Raw genomic sequence first — 26,517 nt, 5'->3', positions numbered from 1 at the left:
CAGGTGGCCAAAGTTTTGGAGTTTCAGCTTCAGCATCAGTCCTTCCAATGAACACCCAGGACTGATCTCCTTTAGAATGGACTGGTTGGATCTCCCTGTAGTCCAAGAGACTCTCAAGAGTCTTCTCCAACACCACAGTTCAAAAGCATCAATTCTTTGGTGCTCAGCTTTCTTTATAGTCCAACTCTCACATCCATATATGACCACTGGAAAAACCATAGCCTTTACTAGACAAACCTTTGTTGACAAAGTAATGTCTCTTCTTTTTAATATGCTGTCTAGGTTGGTCATAACTTTCCTTCTAAGGAGTAGTAAAGAATATCTTTTTTTACAAAAACCTACTAACATCATACTTAATGGTGAGTAGCTAGAAGCTTTCCTACTCAGATCAGGAAAAAGGTTAAGGATGTTGCTTCTCACCACTGTACTGGAAATCCTGCTAATGCAATAAGGAGAAGAAAATGAAATAGAAGGTAAGTAGAATGTCACGAAGAAACAAAATTGTCTTTGTATGCAGATAACATGATTGTCTCTCTAGAAAAAACAAAGAATCAACCAAAAAACTCCTGGAACTAATAAGCAATTGTAACAAGGTTACAAGCTAAGTCACTTCAGTCCTGTCCGACTCTGTGCGACCCCATAGACGGCAGCCCACCAGGCTCCCCCGTCCCTGGGATTCTCCAGGCAAGAACACTGGGGTGGGTTGCCGTTTCCTTCTCCAATGCATGGAAGTGAAAAGTGAAAGTGAAGTCGCTCAGTCGTGTCCGACTCTTTGCGACTCCATGGACTGCAGCCTCCAGGCTCCTCCGTCCATGGGATTTTCCAGGCAGGAGTAGTGGAGAGGGGTGCCACTGCCTTCTCTGAACAAGGTTACAGGATACAAGGTTAATATACAAAAGTCAATCGCTTTACTATAGATCAGCAATGAACAAGTAAAATTTGAAATTAAAAACAACAGCACCCTCAAAAATGAAATATTTAAGTAACAAAATATGTGTGTTATATGAGGAAAATAACAAAACTCTGACAAATGAACTCAAATAACTAAATATAGATATATGTATTTCATGCTCATGGATAGAAAGACTCAATATTCTCAAGGTGTCCATTCTTCCATACTTGACCTATATATAGTCAATGCAATCCAAATCGAAATTCTAGCAAGTTATTTTGTAGATAACAACAAACTTAGTATCTACTTGGTACAAGTACCTCTCTTGGTACTTTACACAGAGTGGCAAAAGACTCAGAATATACAACATAATACTGAAGGAGAAAAATAAAATTGGATGACCAATACAATCCAACTTCAAGACTTACTATAAAGCTGTGATATGCAAGACAGTTTGGTATTGGTAAAAGAACAAAGAGGTCCACGCAACAGAATAGAGAGCCCAGAAATAGACCCACATGAGTTTACTCAACCAGTCTTTATGACAAATGAGCCAAGGTAATACAATGGAGTATCTCTTCAACAAGTGGTGCTGGAACAAATGAACATCCACATGCAAAAAAAAAAAAGAATCCAGACACACACAAATGTATATCACAGATATCATAGATCTAAATGTAAAACACAAAATTATAAACTCCCAGAGGATAGTATCAGAGAAAAATCTGTACAATGACTTTTTAGGTAAAACACCATAGACACACTTTTAGATACAGCACCATAGTCCATGAGAGGACAAGTTGATAAGTTGGGTACATTAAAGTTCAAAGCTTTCACTCTGTGAAAGACACAGTCAAGGGGATGAGGAGATAAGCCACAGCCTGGGAGAAAATACCTGCAAAAGGGATGTCTGATAGAGGACTGTTATCTAACAGATACAAAATGACTGCCGAAGATCAGCAATAAGAAAATGAAAATTTTTATTTTAAAATGGGCAGAAGTCCTGACCTGACAGCTCACCAAAGGACTATACAGATGGCAAATAAGCACATGAAAATATGCTCCACAGTACACATCGTCAGGAAAATGCAAACGACAACAATAATGACATACCACTACACACATATTACAATGGCCAAAATCTAAAACACTGACACCACCAAATGCTTACAAGGATGTGGAGCAACAGGAACCCATTTTTGGTGAGAATGCAAAATGATATATAGCTACTTTGGAAGAAAACTGGCAGTTTCTTATAAAAAATAAACATACTCTTAACGTACAATTCAGCCACGACTCCTCCGTATTTGCCCAAAGGGAGTGATGGGTGTTGTAATGTCCACACAAACACCTTCATATGGATTTAACAGCAGCTTTATTCATAATCAGTCCTAGGTGTTCACTGGAAGGACTGACGCTGAAGCTGAAACTCCAATACTTTGGCCACCTCATGCGAAGAGTTGACTCACTGGAAAAGACCCTGATGCTGGGAGGGGTTGGGGGCAAGAGAAGGGGACGACAGAGGATGAGATGGCTGGATGGCATCACCGACTCAATGGACATAAGTTTGAGTAAGCTCGGGAGTTGGTGATGGACAGGGAGGCCTGGCGTGCTGCGATTCATGGGGTCGCAAAGAGTTGGACACGACTGAGCGACTGAACTGAACTGATGAACTGAACTTATTCATAATCGCCAAAACTAGGAGGCTACAAGATGCCTTTAAATCAGTGAATGAGTATTCAGACAATGGAATACTGTTCATCACTATATTCAAACAATGGAATACTGTTCATCACTAGAAAGAAATAAGCTCTCAAGCTATGAAAAGTCAAGAAGGAACTTAAATGCATATTAAGTGAAAGACACGATTTCAGATTCCAACTATACGATATTTTGAAATAGGTCAAATTGGGGAACTCCCTGGCAGTCCAGAGGTTAAGACTCTGCAGGGAACCCAGGTCTGATCCTTGGTCAGAGAACTAGGACTCCACAAGCCACATGGTGTGGCAAAAAAAAAAAAAAAAAAAAGAAAATTTAATGGAAATAGGTGAAACTATGAAGATGGTAAAAGGATAAGTGGTTGCCAGTGGTTAAAGAGGAGGGAGGGATGAACAGACAGAGGACAGATTTTTAGGGCAGTGAAACTCCTCTGTACGATATTATTGATATAATGATGCCAACATGTAACTTACATTTCTCAAAACTCACAGAATGAACGCCACCAAGAATGAACCCTACATTTAGTCACCAAACTATGGACTTTGGGTGATAACGATATATCAACGCAGGTTGTTAATTGTAACAAATCTGGTGCAGGACGCTGGTAGCCAGGGAGGCTGTGCTTGTGTGGGACACTGGGTGCATAGAAGCTCTTTGTATTTCCTGCCCAATTTTGCTGTGAACCTAAAACTGCTCTAAAAAAATAGTCTATTTAAAAGGGGAAAAATCCTCACAGAACAGTGAGTGATAACAAATGGCAGTGGTTGTTTTAAATCACAAAGCTTCAGGGCGATCAGTTATGTAACAATGGATAACAAAGACACCCATTTATGGAAAAGACTGATGATTAACTGCTAACACCCATTCTTTCTTTCCTCTTCTAGAATAGAACACTTCAGTTCCGCTGGGGGAGAAAAAAATGGCCTTCCAACCAAAGATTACATTTACGAGCTTCCCTCACAGTTGATAGGTCCACAGGACTAGGTTCTAGGGAACAGTAGTTGGATGAACAGGATGAAGGAACTTTCAGGGTTATGCTCTGGAAAAGAGGATCTGTCCTCCCCTTCCCTTCCATGCTTCCTGCTGGTAAAAAAAAAAAAGTGAAGACGGCAGTTGAGCTGGAGCAGCCACCTCATGTCATGGGGGGGGGGGAACCACATGTTAAGGATGGCAGAGGAACGTGGTAGAAGTAGCCAAGGTCGGGGATGCCCTCCAGACACCATTCCAGCCCCGACTATCGTCATTGCAGCCAAGCCCGTCTTCTAAGTAACACCCCACATCTCACAGGGCTGCTCTAAAGACGGAATGAGAGGAGGTGCAGAAAGAACCTCACAGGGAGCCTGACACAGAGCAGGTAAGCTCCGCACACACGGGCCCTGAGAGCTGAGAGGCTCCAGCAGGCGGATGCCGCTTCTTGGATGGCCCTGACCCAACCGTCTTCATCTACTTTCGCCGGTCAGTCTCTGCGACCAAGCCCACAGGGCTGCGCGGGACACGTGTAGAATGGGAACAAGGCTGATCCTGCTGATGCAAACCAATCCCGGGACCCGTGTGGAGGCAGACACCCAGAGCTCAGCACTGCCAACCATGCTTCCCCAACCCGCCTTTGCCGTTTTCAGGAAACTTTACTCAAAGTTTACTGAAAACTGAGAGTTTACTTTCAGCAAACTCTCCTACCTTCCAGATGAAGTCCAGACTCCTCAGCCAAAGGACAGGAAATGGCATCCCAGTCCAGCATTCTTGTCTAAAGAATCCCATGGACAGAGGAGCCTGGCGGGCTGCTGCCCATAGGGTCACACAGAATTGGATACAACTGAAGCGACTTAGCCTGCATGCATGCATTAGAGAAGGAAATGGCAACCCACTCCAGTGTTCTTGCCTGGAGAATCCCGGGGACAGAGGAGCCTGGTGGGCTGCCACCTATGGGGTCGCACAGAGTCGGACACGATGGAAGTGACTTAGCAGCAGCAGCAGCCTCAGCCAAGGGAATACACAAGAGTCATTCACAACCTATCCCTGCTCCTTGATCAAAGCTCGACCCTTGGCGCCCTCCCTCCAAGCACCAGCCCTACCGAGCGGTGCAGTTTCCAGGTCACGCTGTGTTTCCTCACCCCCCAGCGGCATGGCACACATTTGTCCATTTGCCTGCAAACCCACCTCTGCCCACAGAGCCTCTGCCCTCTTCTCTACTTGGCTGACTTCTGTTCTACCTTAAGACAAGGCTCACCATCACCTCTAGGAAACTGTCCTTGGCTATGGAAGAGACCACTCGTGGACCCGCCAAAATTCTCTTCCAGTCCTCCCCAGTAAGGGAAGTTTTGTGCAGCTCACGGCCACCGAGCTAACCACAATATTTCCCAGCCTACCAGCTGGGGCCACGGGAATTGGCGCTGGTCAACGGGTGTGAGCAGAAGTGACATGGCGATGTTTGTTCCAAGAAGCTTTAAGGAAAGGAGGGTCCCTCCCCTTCCAAGGGCTTGGTAACGGTTCCTCTTCAACACGTGCACAAAAGCAGGACAGCCAGCAGGACAAGAAGAGGAAGGGTGTCCGGGCCTCCGACACCGTGGGCAGCCTCCACATGTCCGAGAGGAGCAGAGGCGAGGTGGAAATTTAAGAGCTTACCACTATTTATCAGTGCAAAGCACCTGCGTGGCCTTCAGTGGCCACTGAACCAAACCTTCCTGCTTCAGAGGACCCGCCACAGGATCAACTTGAAGATCCAAGATTAGGGTGGCAACCTCCACTGACTCAGGTCATCGATTCAAACTGCCCAAGACGAGGGGGAAAGCAGAGCGGAGCGCGAGCCATCCCACGCGTCGTCCTGAACCTCCACCTCCCAGCACTCCCGCCCCACCCTGCGTTCCTGACACAAGTTGAGAAAAAAGGGGACCTTACCTCTGGAGACTTTGTAGACTTCATAGAAAGAATAGACGTGGAAGCCTACGGAAGCTAACAGGTAAAAGGACAGTTCCCACCACGGCAGCATTGCTCCACACCGAGAGTTTCTAGGAAGAGAAATGGAAATAAAAGCCGTAAGCCAAAAACATGACACTGGAAGACAACCTCTCATCACCATCGCCAGCCAGTCCCCTTGTGCCCCCAGGGACCGTCCCTCGTCAAGACACAGCCCCTCCTCCCAGAGACACCTCCTCTGCGTGACCTCGTCCCACCCGGTCACATCTCTCTCTCTCATACACACACACACATCACACACACAGCACACGCACACACACATCACACACATCTCACATACACAGCATCACATCACACACACACACATCACACACAGCACACACACACATCACACAGCACACGCACACACACATCACACACATCTCACATACGCAGCATCACATCACACATACACACATCTCACATACACATAATATCACACATGCATCACACACATATCACATACATACACACATCTCACATACACAGAATCACATCACACACAGCACACACACACACAGCACACGCACACACACATCACACACATCTCACATACACAGCATCACATCACACACACACACATCACACACACAGCACACGCACACACACATCACACACATCTCACATACACATCATCACATCACACATACACACCTCTCACATACACATAATCATATCACACATGCATCACACACACATATCACATACATACACACATCTCACATACACAGAATCATATCACACATGCACACGCACACACATCACACACATACACACATCACACATACACACATATCACACACACAGCACACGTACACACACATCACACACATCTCACATACACATAATCACATCACACATACACACATCACACACACATATCACATACATACACACATCTCACATATGCATAATCACATCACACACATCATACACACACACATATCACACATGCCATCACACACACACATCACACACATGCACACATCTCACATACACATAATCACATCACACATACACACATCACACACATCTCACATACACATAATCATATCACATATGGATCACACACACATATCACATACATACACACATCACACACACACCACACATGGATCACACACACATATCACACACACATATCACATACATACACACATCTCACATACACATAATCACATCACACACATCATACACACACACACACATGCATCACACACACATCACACACATACACACATCTCACATACACATAATCACATCACACATACACACATCACACACATCTCACATACACATAATCATATCACACATGGACCACACACACATATCACATACATACACACATCTCACATACACATAATCACATCACACATACACACATCACACACATCACACATGGATCACACACACATATCACACACACATCACCCACATCTCACATACACATAATCATATCACACAGCACACACACACACACACACCACACACATCTCACATACACATCATCACATCACACATATACACATCACACACAAACATTACACACACATCACACACACACATCACACATGGATCACACACACACACATCACACACATCTCACATACACATCATCACATCACACATATACACATCACACACAAACATTACACACACATCACACACACACATCACACATGGATCACACACACACACATCACACACATCTCACATACACATAATCACATCACACACACATATCACACACACCTCACACACACACCTCACATACACAGAATCACATCACACACACATCACATACACACATCACACATACACATAATCACATCACACACATCATACACACACACATCACACATGCACATATCACACACACACACACATCACACACATTTCACCTACACAGAATCACATCACACACATCACATACACACATTACACACACATCACACATGCATCACACACATATCGCACACACACATCACACAATCTCACATACACAGAATCACATCACACACACACATTACACACACATCACAAACACACCACACACACATCTCACACACACACACACACACACCCCGCCTGCCCAGAATGGGCAGGTCTTTCCCTTTGAGCCCCACAGCCGCCCACCGGCCATCCCAGGTTACACCAGCCACTCCTGTCCTCACTCCTGCCACACCCGTCTCCCCAGCAGAGCCGACCTTTAGAGAGCAGGGACCGCCATCTCAGTCCACAGAACCCAGCACATGTCACCGAACGCAGCAGGACGGGACTACTACATGCTCCAGGAATAACAGATTATTGTTCAAAAACCTAAAGAGAAGACAGCCCCAGGGACTTCCCTGGTGGTTCACTGGCCACAACTCCATGCTCAGAGAACTGGATCCCACACGCTGCAACTAAGAGTTCACATCCCACAACTAAAGATCCTGCGGGCAGCCAAGTAAATAAATACATTAAAAAATAAAAGCACAAACCATCTCCAAACCTCTTCTAACCCAACAGTCTCAACCTCCTCGTTCTCCCCTTCAAATGCCATCCCATAGTGGTTTATAAGACTGGGCTGACAAAACCACTGTGTCTTCCATCTTCCGGGCGCTTCTTAAAGGGAAGCCAATAGCATGATCCCATTGAGTCACCCACTCTGTATATGCAGTCTCCCTTCTTGCACAGGAACTGAATTTTTATTTACACAAGGATGCTGAGCTCAGTGTATCCAAGGGTGGATATTTGAATAGTTCTGGCTCTGAGGCTGTGGTCATCCCCTTCCTGCTGGGTGGAGTTGGAACAACCACATTTAGACCAAGAGGTGAAAGCCACAGAGAAAAATAAGACAGAGGTGCCTCAGTTCCTGACTGCACGTACCACCCCACCCCACCCCCAAAACTGCCCTGGACCTCTTATATCTCTGGACTGTTACATGAGAGAGAAATGCATTCCCAGGTTGTGTAAGCCCGTGCTGTTCTCGATCTCTGTCATGGCAGCCATGTCTATACTCTTAAGTAATAAAGCGGGTAACAGGAAGTCCTAAAACTCTGCAAATTAAATGATCAGTTCCAAAATGACACAGAGTTAGCTAAATGTAAACCCCTTTATGGCCGTCATTGCTTTACTTAAACCTCTCAAATATGTCAAAGTCAAATTAAAACAAGAGCAAAATGTTAAGCCCCCAGCAAGCACTTCTAATACGTGACGGTAATGCCAAAACTCAGACCTCACCCATGAGCTCATTGTATTTTCACAAGAGTTGGGTGAAGTATGTGGAGCAAGGGAGGCAGGCATTTATAGATGATGAATGTGAACGCAGTGAGGTCATTCAATCAGAAATAATGGAGCCAGGGCGCAAATCCAGGTCTTGAGACCCCTGGGCCCCCACCTCACCCCTCAGGGATGGAGCCCCTTTAGTACCAGTTCATGGAATTACTTGTCCTCAGAGTCTGGCTCAGAACCTTGCCACTCACAAACCCCTTTCTGCAGGGAGTCACAGCAGGAAGGGATATAAACTTTCCCTTTCATAACATGAGGTCAGAAATCAGTGGTCCTCCACCTCTACAAGTTGCCAAGGCATGAGTTTCTCCCACAAAGCTCCCAGAAGACCCAGAATCCGCCACTTGTACTTCCACGGCCAATCTCTCTAAGCCCCAGTATTTCAACAATGCCTTCACAGGATCCCCTAATACTTTTCAGAACCACTTCAAGCTTCATACATCTCTGGTCACCCTTTATTTTTAAATACCTGGCATCTCCCAGAATATGTTAAGATTTCTTTCGGGGACTTTGTAGGAATATAGTTAATTTTCCATTTATTGGTAAGCAAATTTCAACCTCTGGGCTTTTTTTTTTTTTTTTACTTTTTGTTTTGTCACGGGTTACAGCTGATAAACAACATCATGGTCGTTTCAGGTGGACAGCAAAGGGACTCTGCCATACATACACATGTATCCATTCTCCCCCAAACTCGCCTGCCATCCAGGATTCCACACAACACTGGGCAGAGCTCCCTGTCCTACACGGCAGGTCACTGTTACAAGCTCTGAGCTTTGTATTCGCCCTCCTTCCCAAGGATGCTCGTATTACTATATTGGATAACTTCCTCCAACAGCGAAGAGCGGAACCCCTCTTCAAAAGCTACTGAAACTTGAACATAAATAATCTTGGAGAATAACTAAAACTTCCAGAAGTCCTGCACTTTTGAAGCTTTTAGTGAACATTCTCCTTCGAGGACAACTCCCCTGCGTTGGTGACTTCACTGTCAGAAAAGTAGAAAACTCAAATGTTTTTGGATGCTGCTCTTGGCTATATCGTATATGTTCTGCAGACATATACACAGAGATGCTTAGTAATAAGCAACAAAGCAGTGGGCTGTGTCCTCATATTTAACATTTGGGGACTGGACCAGCTCCTGCTGACAGCACAGTAGTGGACTCTGCATCAGGCAGACCTGGGAGGTGACCGGGCTCTGCCAATGGCTCAGGAATTTAAGTGGGTCACAGCTTCCAAGATATGCTTCCTCATAGACTTATTAAGTGGATTGAATGTAAAAGGCGTACCCAGGGCCTGACACAGAAGAAGCATGCAGTGAACACTAGCTAAAATCCGTCCCAGTGGGATCAGTTAGTGAACTGAACTGATCGGGAGCTTACCTGGCCAGAGACCTGGGTTTCCTTCTGAACTGATGATCTCTAACTGACCGTCCATGGGGGGAGGGACTGAGCATCCCACCTGCTGCTGGGCCTTCTTCCGCTCATCAGCACTCCAAGAGCTTCTCCCATGTCTCATCCCCCTCCTGTCCCCACATCCAGCCCCAAGGCCACCCCAGACAGCAACAACGTGTCCTTGGGGACCCTCTGGAGAGCTTTCTTCCCAGCGTCTCTCCTCATCATCCCTTTTCTTCGCCCGAAAAGGAATTATATGCAGTACTCACTCCTCTTGCCTCACCGTTCACAATCCCAGAAATGTAACCTCAGAACACCTCCACCACACATGCACCCAACTTGTCCTTAACAGACCTTTCTTCCTTAATAATTCTTTTCAACTCTTGTCCACTTATCTCAAGAAGACTGCTCTCTCCAGGGCTCTCCCCACCTCTGTTCATTTCAGCTGTGCGCTCAGAGAGCCAATCAGGATAGATATGATTCAAAGGATTTAATGACACAAGAGTATCAAAGAAAAGCTGAACCTTTGGGAATACAACTAGAATTTTTTTTTTAATGTCCAAACTCATAAAGGTTCCTAAAGACCCAGAAAATTCTCAAGTTTCTAATGTTTCAATTTTCTAAATATGATTATGCTATTCTTCAGGCACAAGATACCACAATGAAATCCAAGAAGTCCTTACTCAAATGTGTAAGTGATGTTTATCTTCTGTTTTTCATGCACAGATTCAGGGCTGCAGCAACATTATCAGCTAAGTGGGCATCCAGGTGACAGCCCAGACTTCCCTTGTGGCTCACATGGTAAAGAATCCACCAACAAGGCAGGAGACCCAAGTTCGATCCTTGAGTCAGGAACATTTCCTGAAGAAGGGAATGGCAACCCACTCCATTATTCTTGCCTGGAGAATTCCATGGACAGAGGAGCCTGGGGCTATAGTCCACAGGGTTGCAAAGAGTCAGACATGACTGAGTGACTAACACTCACACTCTCACATTCAATAGCCTAGAAACTCATCACCATTTACATCATGATTTCTATAGGAAACAGCCAATCTACAACAACACGGCCTGTTTTAAAGTAGGAATCCACATGATCAATCTATATAAAGGAGGCTGCATTACTGATGTGAGAGCTAAGGAGGGTTACGGGGAGATCTGATGGTGAAGATGTGTCTGAGAACACTTCCACTTCAGAGGGAATCCTCGTCAGGACCATGAGAAAGAGAAAATGTGTATAGTTTAGGAGCCAAGTGGCAAAGGGTCTTAAACACATATAACATTCAATCTTTGTGTGAAGCTTCAGGAAGATGACCTTTGACATGGTGGTAGCATCGAGAGGCAGAGAGGTCAGCGATTCAGGCCCTCAGTAGCAAGTGGAGAGAAAGTTCTAGAACCAAGCAACACAGAGTAGGAAAAATCAAGTTGCATACGGCACCAAACTAATCCAGGAGGCAGTGAGGTGGAGGGGGAATAAAGGACCTAAAGCAGCATCTCTGAAGCTGTTAAGACTACATTATCTCAAAGTTAGTATTACTAATGAGAGTAAGGAACTGGCACAAAGTGACAACTAAGACAGAAAATGCATTTAAGATTAGGTCTTGGAAGAAAACCATGGCAAAGGTTTTCCTGGGATTAAGGGAAAGAAGTCAGACTGGATGAACAAGATTTCTCTACCTTGTATTGGGTATAAGAGCCCCAGGCTGAGTAATTTCAAAACGTACTATATTTATCTGGGAACCATAGAACTCGTGGGGCCCACATAATAAAATCTTAGCTGGAAAATGGCAAGGCTTCCTCCACGAAGAGGGATTTTTCTATACTGAAACAACGTACATTTGCTTTCACGTTGTAATTTAACACTCCACCTGCTTTCAAAGATGCCATCCACTCTCATTCCCACCAGGAGGACTAACAGTTAGCTCTTTTTTCAGGGATCAGAGTCCTGCTCAGAGAAAAGGCACAATCTGCCCAAGGACCCAGAGAAGCCAGCAGTGGAGCAAAAACCAGAACCCAATTTCTCAGCTCCCACTCTCTCAGGCAGAAATTCTGTTCCTTACTCTTGGCAGAAAAGGACAGCTCACTGTGCCAAAGCCTGAAGTGTGCATACACACAACTTCTGTAAGATGCTTTTCCCCAGCAATATCCAATATCTTTTCAAAAGTCCTTTATCTTTACTGTTGCTAAGTACAACAAACGGATTCCAACACTTCCACTTTTAAATTCCTTCCTGCTCCTCGCCCTCGGTATTCAGCATTAAATGGGCTCTAAATAAGCACCACAGGCTTCCATGGCGGCTCAAACAGCAAAGAATCCACTGGCAATTCAAGAGACCTGGGTTCGAACCATGGGTCGGGAACATCCCCTGGAGAAGGGAATGGCAACCCACCCCAGTGTTCTTGCCAGGAGGATTCCACAGACAGAGGAGCCAAATACTCCCATGCACCAGGTGACTTCAAAACAGCAACCTCAGCATGAAGCTGACAATCTCCACCACCATCACCATCATCATGCCCAACTAACTAAACTGAAATATTTCTCTACTGAGTTTACCCAGAGTTAAGTAACAGCTGTACTCTAATACTGACTCATTAAGACCCAGATGCTGGGAAAGATTGAAGGCAGGAGGAGAAGGGGACGACAGAGGATGAGATGTTTGGATGGCATCATTGACTCAATGGACATGAGTTTGAGCAAGCTCCAGGAGTTGGTGACGGACAGGGAGGTCTGGTGTGCTGCAGTCCATGGGGTCGCAAAGAGTCGGACATGACTGAGCGACTGAACTGAACTGCACTCTAATAAGTAATATTGACAGATTAGCTATCCTGAGAAAGCACTTTAAAAGTATTCTTTCACTTAATCTCCATAAAATCTCTGAAGTTGGTACTTCTAGTACCCTCATTAACACAAAAGACCACCAAAGCCTGGAAGGATCAAGAAATCTGCCCCAAATCACACAAATCTAAGCAGCAGAGCTTAGATTCATACTCACCAAGTCTAATTCCAGAGCCTTCCTTCACCCACCTCCCTATTCTTCAAGTTTACCCGATTCATTTTTTTCAACATCTACAATGAAATCAATTCATCAGGAAAGCTAGAAGATAATACAAGCTATACACATGCAAAAGAATTTAAAGTTATGTGTAATACAGATACTCCCCAGGAAGAAAATCAGCTAGATGTAATCCAAATACATAGGAAACAAATCTAACTCACACATTTCTTAAGAGATTTACTGAAGAAGACGAACTAAACCAAACCAATTTACCTCTGATATAAGAGGGGAAAGTCAGCAGTTATATAGAGATAAGGGTTGAGTAAACTTGAAATAGTTCTACATTTAGGAACAAATGAGCACTCTGGAAACCACAAAGTAATAAAGTAAAAGAAACTCATGTCCACTGAGATGACAAAGGCATTACAGAAAAGAAAATGACATGGCAGAGCAATATACTGGCACATTTAGAAAAAAAATGTTAGGAGATTTTTACTCTTTTTCAGGTCCAACTTGTTGAAACAGAGACCTATTTTGCAGAATATAAATTACATGACTTCTACCAGAAAAACCAAGCCCAGATTCATGGTGTCTTCTCATAGTACACTGTTCTCCCAACCTTGCTTAAGAGTCTCATTCTTCTACCCACATCATTCTAAAGAGAAACACTTTCCTAAACCCAGAAAGGCTTCACCAATACACTGGAATGATCAGCTGTGATTGGTGAGGTCCACTGGGCTGGGCAAAATTCTAATCACTGAATATTTAAAAATACATTATCACGACATCCAAATATGCACCAAAATATTATGTATCAGCTATGTGTCATTGTGCAATAAATCATTCCAAAACACGGTGGCTTAAAATAACAAGCTGTATTCTCTCCTGGAATTCTGGGGGGTGGCAATCTGGGCAATCCTTCTGCAGATCTCACCTGGCATCAATTCACATGACTGTCACCGCCCTGGCTCAAGGCAGCTGGAGGGGACACCATGATCCCCCCCACATGTCTGGCATTTGGTGCCAGCCATCACCTAGGTCTTACTTCTCCTCCACATGGGCATGTGTCCTCTAGCAGGCTGGGCCTTGACAGCATGGTGGCGCCGGGGTCTTAAAGAACAAAAGCAAGAGGGGCAAGGTCTCTTAAGGACCAGGCTCCAGAATTCACAGAACAATTCATTGGTCAAAAGCTCAGCCCAGACTCAAGGGGGAAGAAGGTTCCATCTCTTTACTGGAGGAGTGTGTGTATGTGAAATCGCTTCAGCTGTGTCCCACTCTTTGTGACCCCTGCCAGGCTCCTCTGTCCATGGGATTCTCCAGGCAAGGATACTGGACTGGGTTGCCATGCCCTCCTCCAGGGGATCTTCCCAAGACTGACTCACGTCTCGTCTGCTGCACAGGCAGGCAGGTTCTTCAGCGCCAGCTGGGAGTATCTTAAAAAGGGGCAGGGACATGGCTTACCATACCAGGATGTTAGAATTGCTAATAAGTAAAATCTGGAGACGCAGTGGGAAAACAACATCTCACAGGAGATCTTTATTAAGTAAAATGTCATAAAGGTTGAGAGAGACGTAGATTTTAAAGAATTACCTTCCCAAACCAAATTTCAAACTCAGTACTGTCACCTGGTCTGATTGAGCCAGTTTGGGAATTTCTTTTGTTGGGTTGGCCAGTATGTTTGTTTGATTTTTTTTTCCCCACAAGATGGTACAGAAAAACCCAAACGAACTTTTTGGCCAACTCAATACAATATCCTACCTGACCATTTCCAGTAACACTGCAAAGCAGGGAAACTCTATTTCAAAGAAGTTCTTATTGTTATCTTTTTTTTTCCCAGTCAAAATCTGCCCCTCTATTTCTAAAAAGCATTCTGCTACTAGTGTTACTATACCTGGTGAAACTAAAAGCACGGAGGCAGGAGAGAGGGATAGTTTAAAGCGTGGGTCTGGAGATAGAAGGCCAAAGGCTGAATCCCAGCTTTGCGACTTCCCAGCTGTGTGACCTAGTACAAGTTGCATGACCTCTCTGTGTTTCGGTGCCCTCACTTATAGAGATGGCAACTAGCTTGTGAGAGTTGCCGTGACGACTAAATGCATTCACAAAGAGAGAACATTACGTTGACCACAGTAAGCTCTAAAATGCTTATTCTTGTTGTCTTTAGTATTATTCCCACTATTATTAAGTATACTGAAAGAATAATTCATTATTCTTGCTGATCATACTCATAAATACTGAAAGATAAAAATTAATGCCATCTGCTCCACCCCAAGCCCTCTTCCAGGACAAACCCCCAGGCTGCCTTCAATCATTTCTTCCATGGCTTGGTTCCCAGACCCTTTATCAGCCGTCAGTTGTCTCTTTAAAGTACAGCTACCTAGAGCTGAACACAAAATTCCAGGAGTGCAGAGCCAGAGTAGGACAAGCCCATCATTTCTCCTCTTGGGCAACTAGACATCAAACGATGAAAACTGAGACTCATTCCTTCATTCGACAAACATCAATGAGCTCCTACAGAGAATCAGGAACTGTGCTATTGGTGAAGACAAAATAGAACCTCCAAATTCCATCTGGAGGTTCCCCCAGATATGGCTCCCCTAGAAAAACGTCCATGCCCGAATTCCCGAACATGTAAATATGTTACCTTACATGGCAAAGGGACTCTGCAGATGTGATTCGGTTAAAAATCTCGAGATGGGGACATTATCCCCAATAATCCACATGGGCCTGATGTAAGCACAGGGTCCTGCTAAGAGGGAAGAAGGCAGGTCAGAGACAGACAGGAGAGAGGATGATGGAAGCAGAGGTTAGAGGGATACACTCTGAAGATGGAGGAAGGGGCCAAGAATAAAGGAATGTAAGAGACAGAGAATATTAGCAAAGAAAAAAAGACACCCCCCCTGTCCCCCCACCACACCGAGTCTCTAGAAGGAACACAGCCCTGACAACCCAGTTTGGACTTCTGATATCCAGAACTATAAAATAACCAATTTCTGTTGTTCTACGCCACAAAGTTTATGGTAATTCGTTACAGAAACAGTAGGAAACTAATATGCCACCCCTATCCTGAATTAGTTCATGGTCAGGTGGGAGGAAAGTACTTCATTAAAAGGATTTATATAAAACATCAGAATATTTTAATCTAATTGTTATAAACTAAAAACTTAAGCTGCAAGAAAATGAAACCTGAAAACAAAATTGTGTATTCTATTCTCGACTTAGCATTTTTCAACTTCCATCTCACAGTGCTGTCAATCTTAATATCAAACATAACTCTAAGTCCTTTTATATGAACTGCCCTTAAGCCAGATCTCTGCTGTTAAAGATTGGAAGAAAAGGGGGCAGATTTATAAGCCCCTAGTTCAGAAAAGTTACTGATGTGATATTGTATCCCTTTCCTGGAAAATTCTCAACCTATTCGAAGCCTTTTTAATCACCAGAATCATGCCCACATCTTACACTCCCCAGATTAGGGGCAGCTGAATGAATCAAAAATTTTAATAATATATTTTAAGTGAATTTTGTATTAAAATATGCTTAGTTTTTTTTTTTTAAGTATAAGGCTTTCAAAAAGCAAACTCATTCCAGTAACTACTACTTAGATAAAAAACTGAATTCCCTCTCTGTCCTTTCAATTCCACTAAAGGTGACCACTAGCATGACTCCTAACACCCTAGTTTATTTAGTTTCGCCCATTTTTGAACTTCAAAAAAAAAAAATGGATTCAAACAGCACTAACTCTTGCTGTGTCTACCTTTTTTTCAGTTCTACCATGGCAAGGCTCATCCATGCTGTGTGTTAAGCAATGATTTGTTCATTCTCATTACTGTGGGGTATTCCATTGTATAAGCAATTTGCTTATAATACACTTTTGTCCATTCTACTATTGATGAACACGTGGGTTGTTTTCAACCTCAAGCTATGAGGAATAATACTGCTCTGCATATACTATTACATGTCTTTTGGTGCAAATGTATCTGCCTTACTGTTCAGAGTTTATCAAGAACGGAGTAGCTGAGTCCTAGGAGATGCATCTGCCCAGTTTTAGTAATGATACTGCAATACTGCAAAACAATTTCCAAAACAGTTATTCTAACTTCCATATCCATCAACCATCATGAATGAGAGGTCGAGTTTTCCATATTCTAACCAGTACTCAGCATTGACAGGGTTTTGTTTTTTTTAGCCACTCTGGTGAGTATAGAATGATATCCCATTGTAGTTTTGTTTTTCCCTAATTACTAATGAGGTTAATCCCTTTTTCATATGTTTATTATGTATTTGAAAATCCTTTTTGGGAAATGACTTGCCCAATTTTTTACTGGGCTATCTTTTTCTCAATGATTTGTGAAAAACTGTTTCTACATTCTGGGTATGAGTCCTTTATTGGATACAGCCCTTACAGATACCTTCACCCATCCTGCAAGTTGCCTTTTCTCTCTCTCTATGGAATCTTTCGATGAACAGTGGTTCTTACCAATATTTTCTTCTATAATTAGTGCTTTTTGTGTCCTATTCAATAAACCTTTTCATAAAGGTGTTCTACTTTGCTTTCTTCCAGAAGCTTTTTCGTTTCAGATCTCCCATTTAGCCGTATGATGTATCAATTAATTTTTGTATACAGGGTGAGGTAGATGATCAAAATTCACCTTGTGCATTTGGATATCCAATAGGCCCAGGATCACTGACTGAAAAGACTGTTCTTTCTCTAGAGCACTGCAGAGTCACTTCTGTTATAAAATCAAGAGATCTCAGACCTGTGAGCCTGTTTATGGACTCTCTACCCGGTTCCATAGTCTACCTGGCATTGTATCCACACCACGCTGACAGACCATCCGCTCACCTAGCAGCTTAAGTCTTCCAACTTTGTTCCTTTACTAAGATCGTCTAGAATTTCCATATATATTTTAAAATTAGCTTATTGGCTATTTTTGAAAAAAAATCTGTTGGGATTTCAACTGGGCTTATAATGAGTCCACAGAGTTATTTGTGGAGCAGTGATTTACCCTCTATTATGTTAAGTGTTTTAAATCTCTCAATGTTTTAGCTTACAAAGAATTTTTATCACAAATGGGTACTGAATTTTATTAAATAGTTTTTCTCCTTTATTCTGTGACTAAATTACAATTATTGATTTTCTAATGTTAGACAAAGTTTACATTCCTAGAATAAATCCAACCTGGTCATGGGTTAGTGTCCCATAAATACAGGTATAGGTCACTAGATATGATTTACCAATACTTCCTTTTAGGGCTTTTGTGTCTTTTCCATGAGAGTCTGGTCTAGAGTTTCTTGTAACCTCCTTATCAAGCTTTAGTAACAAGGTTATGCTGGCCTCATAAAAGCAGTCAGGGAGTATTCCTTCTTTTTTATTTTTTTTAAATGTTTGTAATATTGCACTAGTGAAGCCATCTGGGCCTGGAAATTCTACTCTGAAAAGGTTTTTAAATACAAATTTAATTTCTTTACAGATATGGAACTACACAAATTTTCTAGTTCTTGCATCTTATGAGGTATTTTATTCAAAAAAACTTGTCCATGTCATCTGAATGTTCAAATGTACTACCATCAAACTGTTCACAATAACATCTGAAGATTTTTTAAAACATCTGTAGGATATGTAGTGATAATTCCTTTTTGCCTGACACTGGTAACACCATATACCACTGGAGGGAAGGAAATAAAAGAAGGCAGTCATGCATTACATAACAAAATCACTGGTGTTCTAATATTCTCCAGCAGAATTACGCACAGCAAGATCAGCGCAGATGGAGCAGGTAAACAATCCAGCAATTCTCTTTCAACAACTTTGACCATCAAAAACAACTGTGAACCTGGGGGAGAGGAGACAGGAACTGAAGGAGAAGGAAACAAACTGTAATGCCGTAGGGTGGCCAGCAAGAACGTGGAAGAAAAACCACCACTAAGCAGGGTTTGTAACCTAGATACCCAGCCCGCTACCCACAAGGTGTTCATGGTCTCCTGAATTCTACCTATGAACCTCAATGCCCCTTTCTCATACATCTTTATTTTCACGAACCTCTGAAATTTGGGAGTTCATTTGATTTTGTATGTGGAGAGCAAACCATACTAGCAAGAGCATTTCCAGTGACTCTGTCACCAGTAAGAGTCACAGATTCTGTTATGCCACAGTGCAGCTGTTGCAAATACTGCAAAATATCATTTACACAGGCATCACTACTTTGAAATCCTGAGACCTTATCTGACATAGCACAGTTTTGATACTTAGTGGATTTTTTTTTAAAGAAATACATTATAATTGTGAGGGTTTTGTACTACTTTGATTGCTGTTTCAATAGAATTTGTAACTCTGTATTTTTAAATGCCTTTTAAAAATTGGCTTCCCCAGACTTGAAAGAAGTCCATGGCAACAACAAAAAAAAAGGGTAAAGCACCCAACAAGGAATCAAGGATCTCACCCATGCCACGGAGCTCCCAGGAAACAGTTAAGGAGCACCTTCCCTCGGCTAGGCCCTGCCCTGGAAGGAGACACAGATGAGTAAGGTTCACCCTGGCTGAAAGCATCAGTCACTCAGTCTTCTGTCCACCTCTCTGTGACCCCATGGACTGTAGCCCACCAGGCTCCTCTGCCCATGGCATTCTCCAGGCAAGAATACTGGAGTGGGCTGTGATTTCCTTCTCTGGGGAAGAGAGAGGAGACCCCACCCACGGATCAAACCTGGATCTCCAGGACTGGAGGTGGATCCTTCACTCTCTGAGCCACCAGAGCAGCCCATCACCCTGGCGAGTTCTGACATTACCTACAGAGTGAACACCAACACAGAGCCACCCACAACAATGACTGCCATCTCCAGGGACCTGGCCTTCAGCCTTACTCTATATAACCTACTTCCCAAGGAGGGGGCAAAATAAACAATAAACAAAGCATAGGCTTTGATCCAGAAAGAGAAGTGCAAAACCCAACCCCAATACCTACTCTCTGTGGCTGTGGCATCTCCTCTAAGCCTTTCTTTCTTCTGCTGTGACACAGGTTAATACTATCCTTCCCGGTTACTGCAAGGTTTAGAAATACTGAATTTAAAGCACCTAACAAGCACCTCATTCCTGTTACTATTAGTTCAATCTTTCAGGTCAGAGCTCTGATCCAACACTTAATGACAATTAGGGTCTGTCACCGAGACAAGAGGGAGGAAAAAATACAGAAAAGATGGAGCATGAACACCAGAAGGAAAGAAAATCATTCTTCAAAGTCCAGTATAAAGTCCCCTCCTCAGGAAAGCTTCCCCCTCCTCTCCTAGTGTTCCCACAGCATTTATCACGGGGCAATAAACACGTAGCTCTGCGAATCACTGAAGGAGGAACACAAAAGAGTAAGGGACAGCAACGAGTTTCACCCCCATATAATACAAACCACCCTGGATGCCAACTCAGCGGCCTGACCGCCCTGATCCAAGAGCCACGAACCAATCAAGCGGTACATTTCTTAACGCCAATGCCATCCATCCTAGTACCTCTCCCGCCCGCTTTGGTACGAACTGCGGGGAGGAGGGCCTTCCCACGTAGACTGATGCCACCTAAAGGTCAGGCGTGTAAGAAAAGAGGGAAGCTTGAAACCGGAGAGTAGAAAGCAAAAGAAGTCTGTAACTTTGTGGGGGTAGGGGGGGTGTCCCTGGAGCCGCAGCAAGTCAGGCAGGCGCACTTCTAAGACCGCCAAGGGGTCCAGCGTCCACACTTCCCGCAACAGTGCCAATTTGGGACGAGGCCAGGGAGACGGGGGGCGCTGGCAGGGGCGCGCACGGACTCGGCCGGCCGCGGGGAGCCCCGCCTCGATCCCGGCGCACTGCCGCCGCCTTTGTCTCCAGCGCGGGACCCGGCGCGTCCTCTGCCCCGCCTTCGGGCGCGCACGCAGGCACTGGAATGGGAAACGGAAAGCGTTTGGTGCGTTTCTTTTTGTTTTTCAACCTTAAGAAAAAGTCAACACCTAACTTCCCGAGGACCCTCTACGGTCACCAGCTACCAACCTCCGGCCGCGCCGGGCGGCGGCGATGTTCCCGCGCGCCCCCAGTTCCCCCACAACCCTCGGCACCTCCGTGTCGGCGGCGGCGGCGGGCTTCCCGGGAAGCCGCCCTCTTCCCCGCGAGCGGCGGTTGGAGGCCCAGCCCCTCGCGCGTCCTCCGAGCACGTCCCGCCCTCGGGCCGGCGCGCGCCGCTCCGGACTGCCGGGCTCGCGAGCGGGTGGTGCCGGCTGGGAACTGTGGCCAGCAGGCCGCGCGGCTGGAGCGGACCAGTGGGAAGGCGGCCCGCCCCTCCGCACCGGGAGCGACCGGAGCCGGCCCACCGGGGTCCAGCCCCAGCTCGCCCGCAGGCCCAGGTGCCTGCGCTTAGCAGCGCGCCGATCTCTTCACCCTGTTCGTTAATTGCAGGCACCGATCGCTCCTCCACCTCTGTTTGTTAATTGCAGGCACCGATCTCTCCTCCACCCCTTGTTAATTGCAGGCACCGACCGCTGCTTAATTGCAGGCCTGAGGCTGCCAGCAGATTTAGAAACGGAAGTCACCTTAAATCCGGCTCTAGTGGCCCCCACGGACGTTTTGCAGGCTAAAGGAGGTAGCTTGGTGGGGCGGAAAGAGGGCGGGCTTTGCCGCTCGGGCGGCTTCTAGAGCTTGCCGTGTGAACTTAGCCCGTGAGCCTCCTTGTCCTCCTCTGTAAAGCGGAAATAAGCTTTCCTTCTTTCCTGGAGAATTAAGAGTGAAGACCAAAAGGGATGAACTTCGTGAACGGCAAAGCAACTTACAAGGATGATCAGCCCTACGGAATGTTGTGTCAGTGATTTTGAATAGGTTGTAAAGAGTCGGAGATCTGACGCTGTCTTGGACCGTGACTTCCTGCCAGGTCTCACTCAGAGGCCTCCAGGGCTAGGGCTGCCAGAGTTCCACACTTACCTGAGCAGGAGAATCCTCGGGGCTCTTGTGAAAACTGCTGGCACTTGGATCCTTCTTCATGTCGAAAGAATCAGACTCCCCAGGGGAAGAGTCTCAGGTGGCTCTTTGATCAGATACACGTGGATAACTCTGCATTAGGTAGCAGGAAAACACAGTGCTCTTAAGTTTCTTCTAACAGTCATTGAAATAGTCCAGAAGATTATGTTTCTGACTGCAAAATTCTCTGGGAAACCAGAGTACAAACTCTCTGAGAACAGGTACTAGCTCCTGTAAGCTCCCACCATCCCCACCCTCAACCATAATACAGGATGATGTTAAGGAAGCAAGTGTTAATAAACTAGCCCCAAGTAGGAGTGCCAGGTGTAGCAAAAATTCAGGCTGCCTAATTAAAATTGAATCGCAAATGAACAAAGAATGATTTTTCAAAATATCGGTATGGCCCAATATTTAAGACATGCTGATTTTTTTAAATCTGTTGTTTATCTGAAATTCAAATTTAATTGGGCAACCTGTATTTGATGTGGCAACCCTCACCCAAAGGGTTTGGCAGACAGAGATGGAGTAAGAATGCAGCATAGCAAGTGTCAGACTCAGGGTCAGGAATGATATAACAGCTCCTGTTATTTCTAAATGACACTATTGGATAGTAGTGTAGGTTCATCGTCATTTACCTTTAACCCCATTCTGCACACACAACATATTCCCTGGAAAACACAAAATGAAAATAAGAGCTGATTTCATCATAGGTAAATTAAAAAGTCAATTACATTAAAATAGTCAAATTTTAAAAGTAAGCAATAGAAGGGAAAAGTATTTGCAGAAACTATGATACAAAGTGTTATTACTTACTAAGTATAGATTAAATACAATCACTGAAGAATAGAAGCCAGTTGTAGATGAGCAAGACACATGAATAAATACTTAAAAAAAAAAAGAGAGAAACCTAGGATGTACAATTAGGAAACAAACATATTGCAAAAAGTTCAAAGTAGTGCAAAGTAAAATAACAATTTTTCACCAAAAAAATTGACAAAAACTAATAATTTTAAAGGCTGGCAAGGGTAGTGTGTGATAGCACTCGTACACTTTTTAGGTTGGTAAACAATTTGGCAGTATCAAAACCCTTACAATTATGAAAACCCTTAATGTTTAAATCTTTTGATTTTGAACTTTGTTTATGGGAATAGATTCTAAGGAAATAATCCATAACTTAGAAAGTGCTCATTACAGTTTTCATTTTGTTTATTTTTTGGGCCACAGGATTCAGTATCTTAATTCACTGACCAGGTATCGAACCTGTGCAGCACAGAGTCTTAATCACTGGACCACCAGGAAAGTCCCTCAATTTAAAATTACATCATTTCAATTCTACCATGATAAGGAAAATATTATAATGTACCAAAATATACTAGAGGAGAGGGGGGATATCCTGAAGTTCTGTAATTTTCCAGACATAAAGAAGTGGAAATTAAACAAAAATTTACACATTCTATGATCTATTATATTTGCAACCTTTTAAAAATAATGGTTACTATTCATATGTAATATCATAACTAAATACTTTTTAAATCTATGCCTGGGAAAAAAATGACTGGAAAGGAAATAAGGTTATATCTGGGTGGTAGAACTTTATTCTTAATTTTTTTACATTTTTGTTGAGATTAATTAATTTGATAATAGATAAATCTCAACGTGGTGCCACCTAAAAAACAAAGGACTTGTCTTACCATATCAGTTTTAAAAACACCAAAATCTCACCTTTGCACACTCATGCATTAAATGCTGAAACTATCTAAATAGTAAAAAAAATTCCTTAAAACATTTTCCCTAAATATAAACATAGAAACACCTTAACCAACTCTGCACATTATCTATTAACCTAGGATCTATCTTAGCAAATTGTTCTATGCTTAATTTATCAGCTTAGTCATTTACATAACCATATAATAATTAAAATGCCTTAAGTATTTTTTAAATTTAGCAAATTATATGAAGCGTTGGGTTTTTGTCCCTTCAAATTACATTCTCAACAGGGGCAAGCTTAGTTGCATGGACTTTTTAAAAATTGTGTAGTAAAATACCACAATGTTTATTTACCATCATAATTATTGTTAAGCATACAGTCCAGAATATGTAAGCTAAGTATATACCCGTAGTTATACCACTCCAGACTCTTCCTCTTGCAGCACTGAAACTCTGTACCCATTAAACAGAACCCTTAAGTATATATATAATACATTATATATATATATATAATATAAGTTAAGTATATACCCTTTGTTATACCACTCCAGACGCTTCCTCTTGCAGCACTGAAACTTTGTGCCCATTAACAGCAGCTGCCCACTACCCTAGTCCCTGGCAATGCCATTCTACTTCCTGTCTATGCATCTGACTGCTCTAGATCACTTATGTAAGTAGAATCATACAGCATTTGTCCTCTGGGAGTGGTTTGTTTAACTTAGCATAATGCCTTCAGGGCTTAGCTTTATTGTAGCCTGTGTCAGAATTTCCTTCCTTTTTAAGGCTGGATACTACTCCATTGTATGTATGTACAATTGTTACCCATTCTCTGTCAGTGGACACTTGGGTTACTTCTGCCTTTTGTCTATTATGAATAATGCTGCTTTGCGCATGGGTATACAAATACCTCCTCCAGACTCTGCTTCCAATTCTCCTGGGTTTATAAGGAGAAGCGGAATTGCTGGATCACACAGTAATTCTTTTTTTTTTTTTTTTTCATATTTTTGTGGAACAGTCATACTGTTTTCCATAGCCACTGCACTCTTTTACATTTTATTTTCCCACCAGTGTACACAAGGATTACAATTTCTCCACATCCTCACCAGTGCTGTTTTATTGGAATTTGTTTTTTGTTTCTTTGATTTTTTGATAGCAACCATCCTAATGGGTATGAGATGATCCATCATTGTGATTCTGATTTACATTTCTCTAATAATTAATGAACCATCCCCAAGGAAAAGAAATGCAAGAAGGCAAAGTGGTTGTCTGAGAGGCCTTACAAGTAGCTGAGAAAAGAAAAGAATTGAAAGGCAAAGGAGAAAGGGAAAGACATACCTAACTGAATGCAGAGTTCCAGAGAATATCAAGGGAGAGAAGAAGCCTTCTTAAGTGAACAATGTAAAGAAATAGAGGAAAACAATAGAATGGGAAAGACTAGAGATCTCTTCAAGAAAACTGGATATACTAAGGGAACAATTCATGCAAAGATGGGCACAATAAAGGACAGAAACAGCAAGGACCTAACAGAACCAGAAGAGATGTCAAGAATACACAGAACTACACAAAAAAGGTCTTAATGGCCTAGATAACCATGGTGGTGTGGTCACTCACCTAGAGTCAGACATCCTGGAATGTGAAGTCAAAGCATTGGGAAGCACTGCTATGAACAAAGCTGGTGGAGGTGATGGAATTCCAGTTGAGCTATTTAAAATCCTAAAAGATGATAGTATTAAAGTGCTATAGTCAATATACCAGCAAATCTGGAAAACTCAGCAGTGGCTGCAGTACTGGAAAAAGTCAGTTTTCATTCCAATCAGAGAGGCAATGCCAAAGAATGTTCAAACTACTGTACAATTGCATTCATTTCACATGTTACCAAGGTAATGCTCAAAATCTTTCAAGCTAGGCTTCAATGTATAGGAACTGAGAACTTCCAGATGTAAAGCTGGATTTAGAAAAGGCAGAGGAGCCAGAGATCAAATTGCCGACATCTGTTGGATCATAGAAAAAGCAAGGGGATTCAAAAAAAAACAAACTAACATTTACTTCTGCTTCATTAACTAAACTAAAGCCTTTGATTGTGTGGATCACGACAAACTATGGAAAATTCTTAAAAAGATGGGAATGCCAGACCACCTTACCTGCCTCCTAAGAAACCTGTATGCAGGACAAGAAACAACAGTTAGAACCAGATATGGAACAATGTACTGGTTCAAAATTGGGAAAGGAGTACGTCAAGGCTGTATATTGTCACCCTGCTTGTTTAACTTACATGCAGACTACATCATGCGAAATGCCAGGCTGGGTGAATCACAAACTGGAATCAAAATTACAGGGAGAAATATCAACAACCTCAGATGTGCAAATGATACCACTGCAATGTCAAAAAGTGAAGAGGAACTAAAGAACCTCTTGATGAGGGTGAAAGGAGAGCAGAAAAGGACTAGCTTAAAAACTCAACATTCAAAAAACGAAGATCAGAAAAGAGACAAAGATGGACACTACATAATGATCAAAGGATCAATCCAAGAAGAAGATATAACAATTATAAATATATATGCACCCAACATAGGAGCACCGCAATATGTAAGGCAAACGCTAACGAGTATGAAAGAGGAAATTCATAGTAACACAATA

At 43.2% G+C, this 26,517-nt stretch overlaps 1 protein-coding gene across 7 annotated transcripts in view; it reads right to left on the bottom strand.

The window, feature by feature from the left end:
* Positions 1-21,839, bottom strand: part of HHAT (hedgehog acyltransferase) — a 367,616-nt gene extending 345,777 nt beyond the window's left edge. The window contains exons 1-2 of one of the 7 annotated variants that reach the window (XR_011490224.1): positions 21,217-21,710; positions 5,507-5,616 (exon numbers count right to left, since the gene is read on the bottom strand). Coding sequence is in view for 6 of the 7 variants with exons in the window: in XM_070473890.1 (XP_070329991.1) it covers positions 5,507-5,597 (91 nt within the window). In the remaining variant the exon portion in view is untranslated. Of the gene's footprint in view, positions 1-5,506; positions 5,617-20,840; positions 21,043-21,216; positions 21,717-21,752 lie in introns of those variants that run through there. The other 6 variants (XM_070473890.1, XM_070473893.1, XM_070473888.1 and 3 more) reach the window with 6 other exon arrangements.
* Positions 21,840-26,517: the final 4,678 nt, after the last annotated feature.

The sequence above is a fragment of the Odocoileus virginianus genome, chromosome 11 (genome assembly GCF_023699985.2).
Source record: "Odocoileus virginianus isolate 20LAN1187 ecotype Illinois chromosome 11, Ovbor_1.2, whole genome shotgun sequence".
NCBI lineage: Eukaryota > Metazoa > Chordata > Mammalia > Artiodactyla > Cervidae > Odocoileus > Odocoileus virginianus.
Note: the sequence above shows the minus strand (reverse complement) of the source record. Positions and strands in the feature narration are given on the sequence as shown.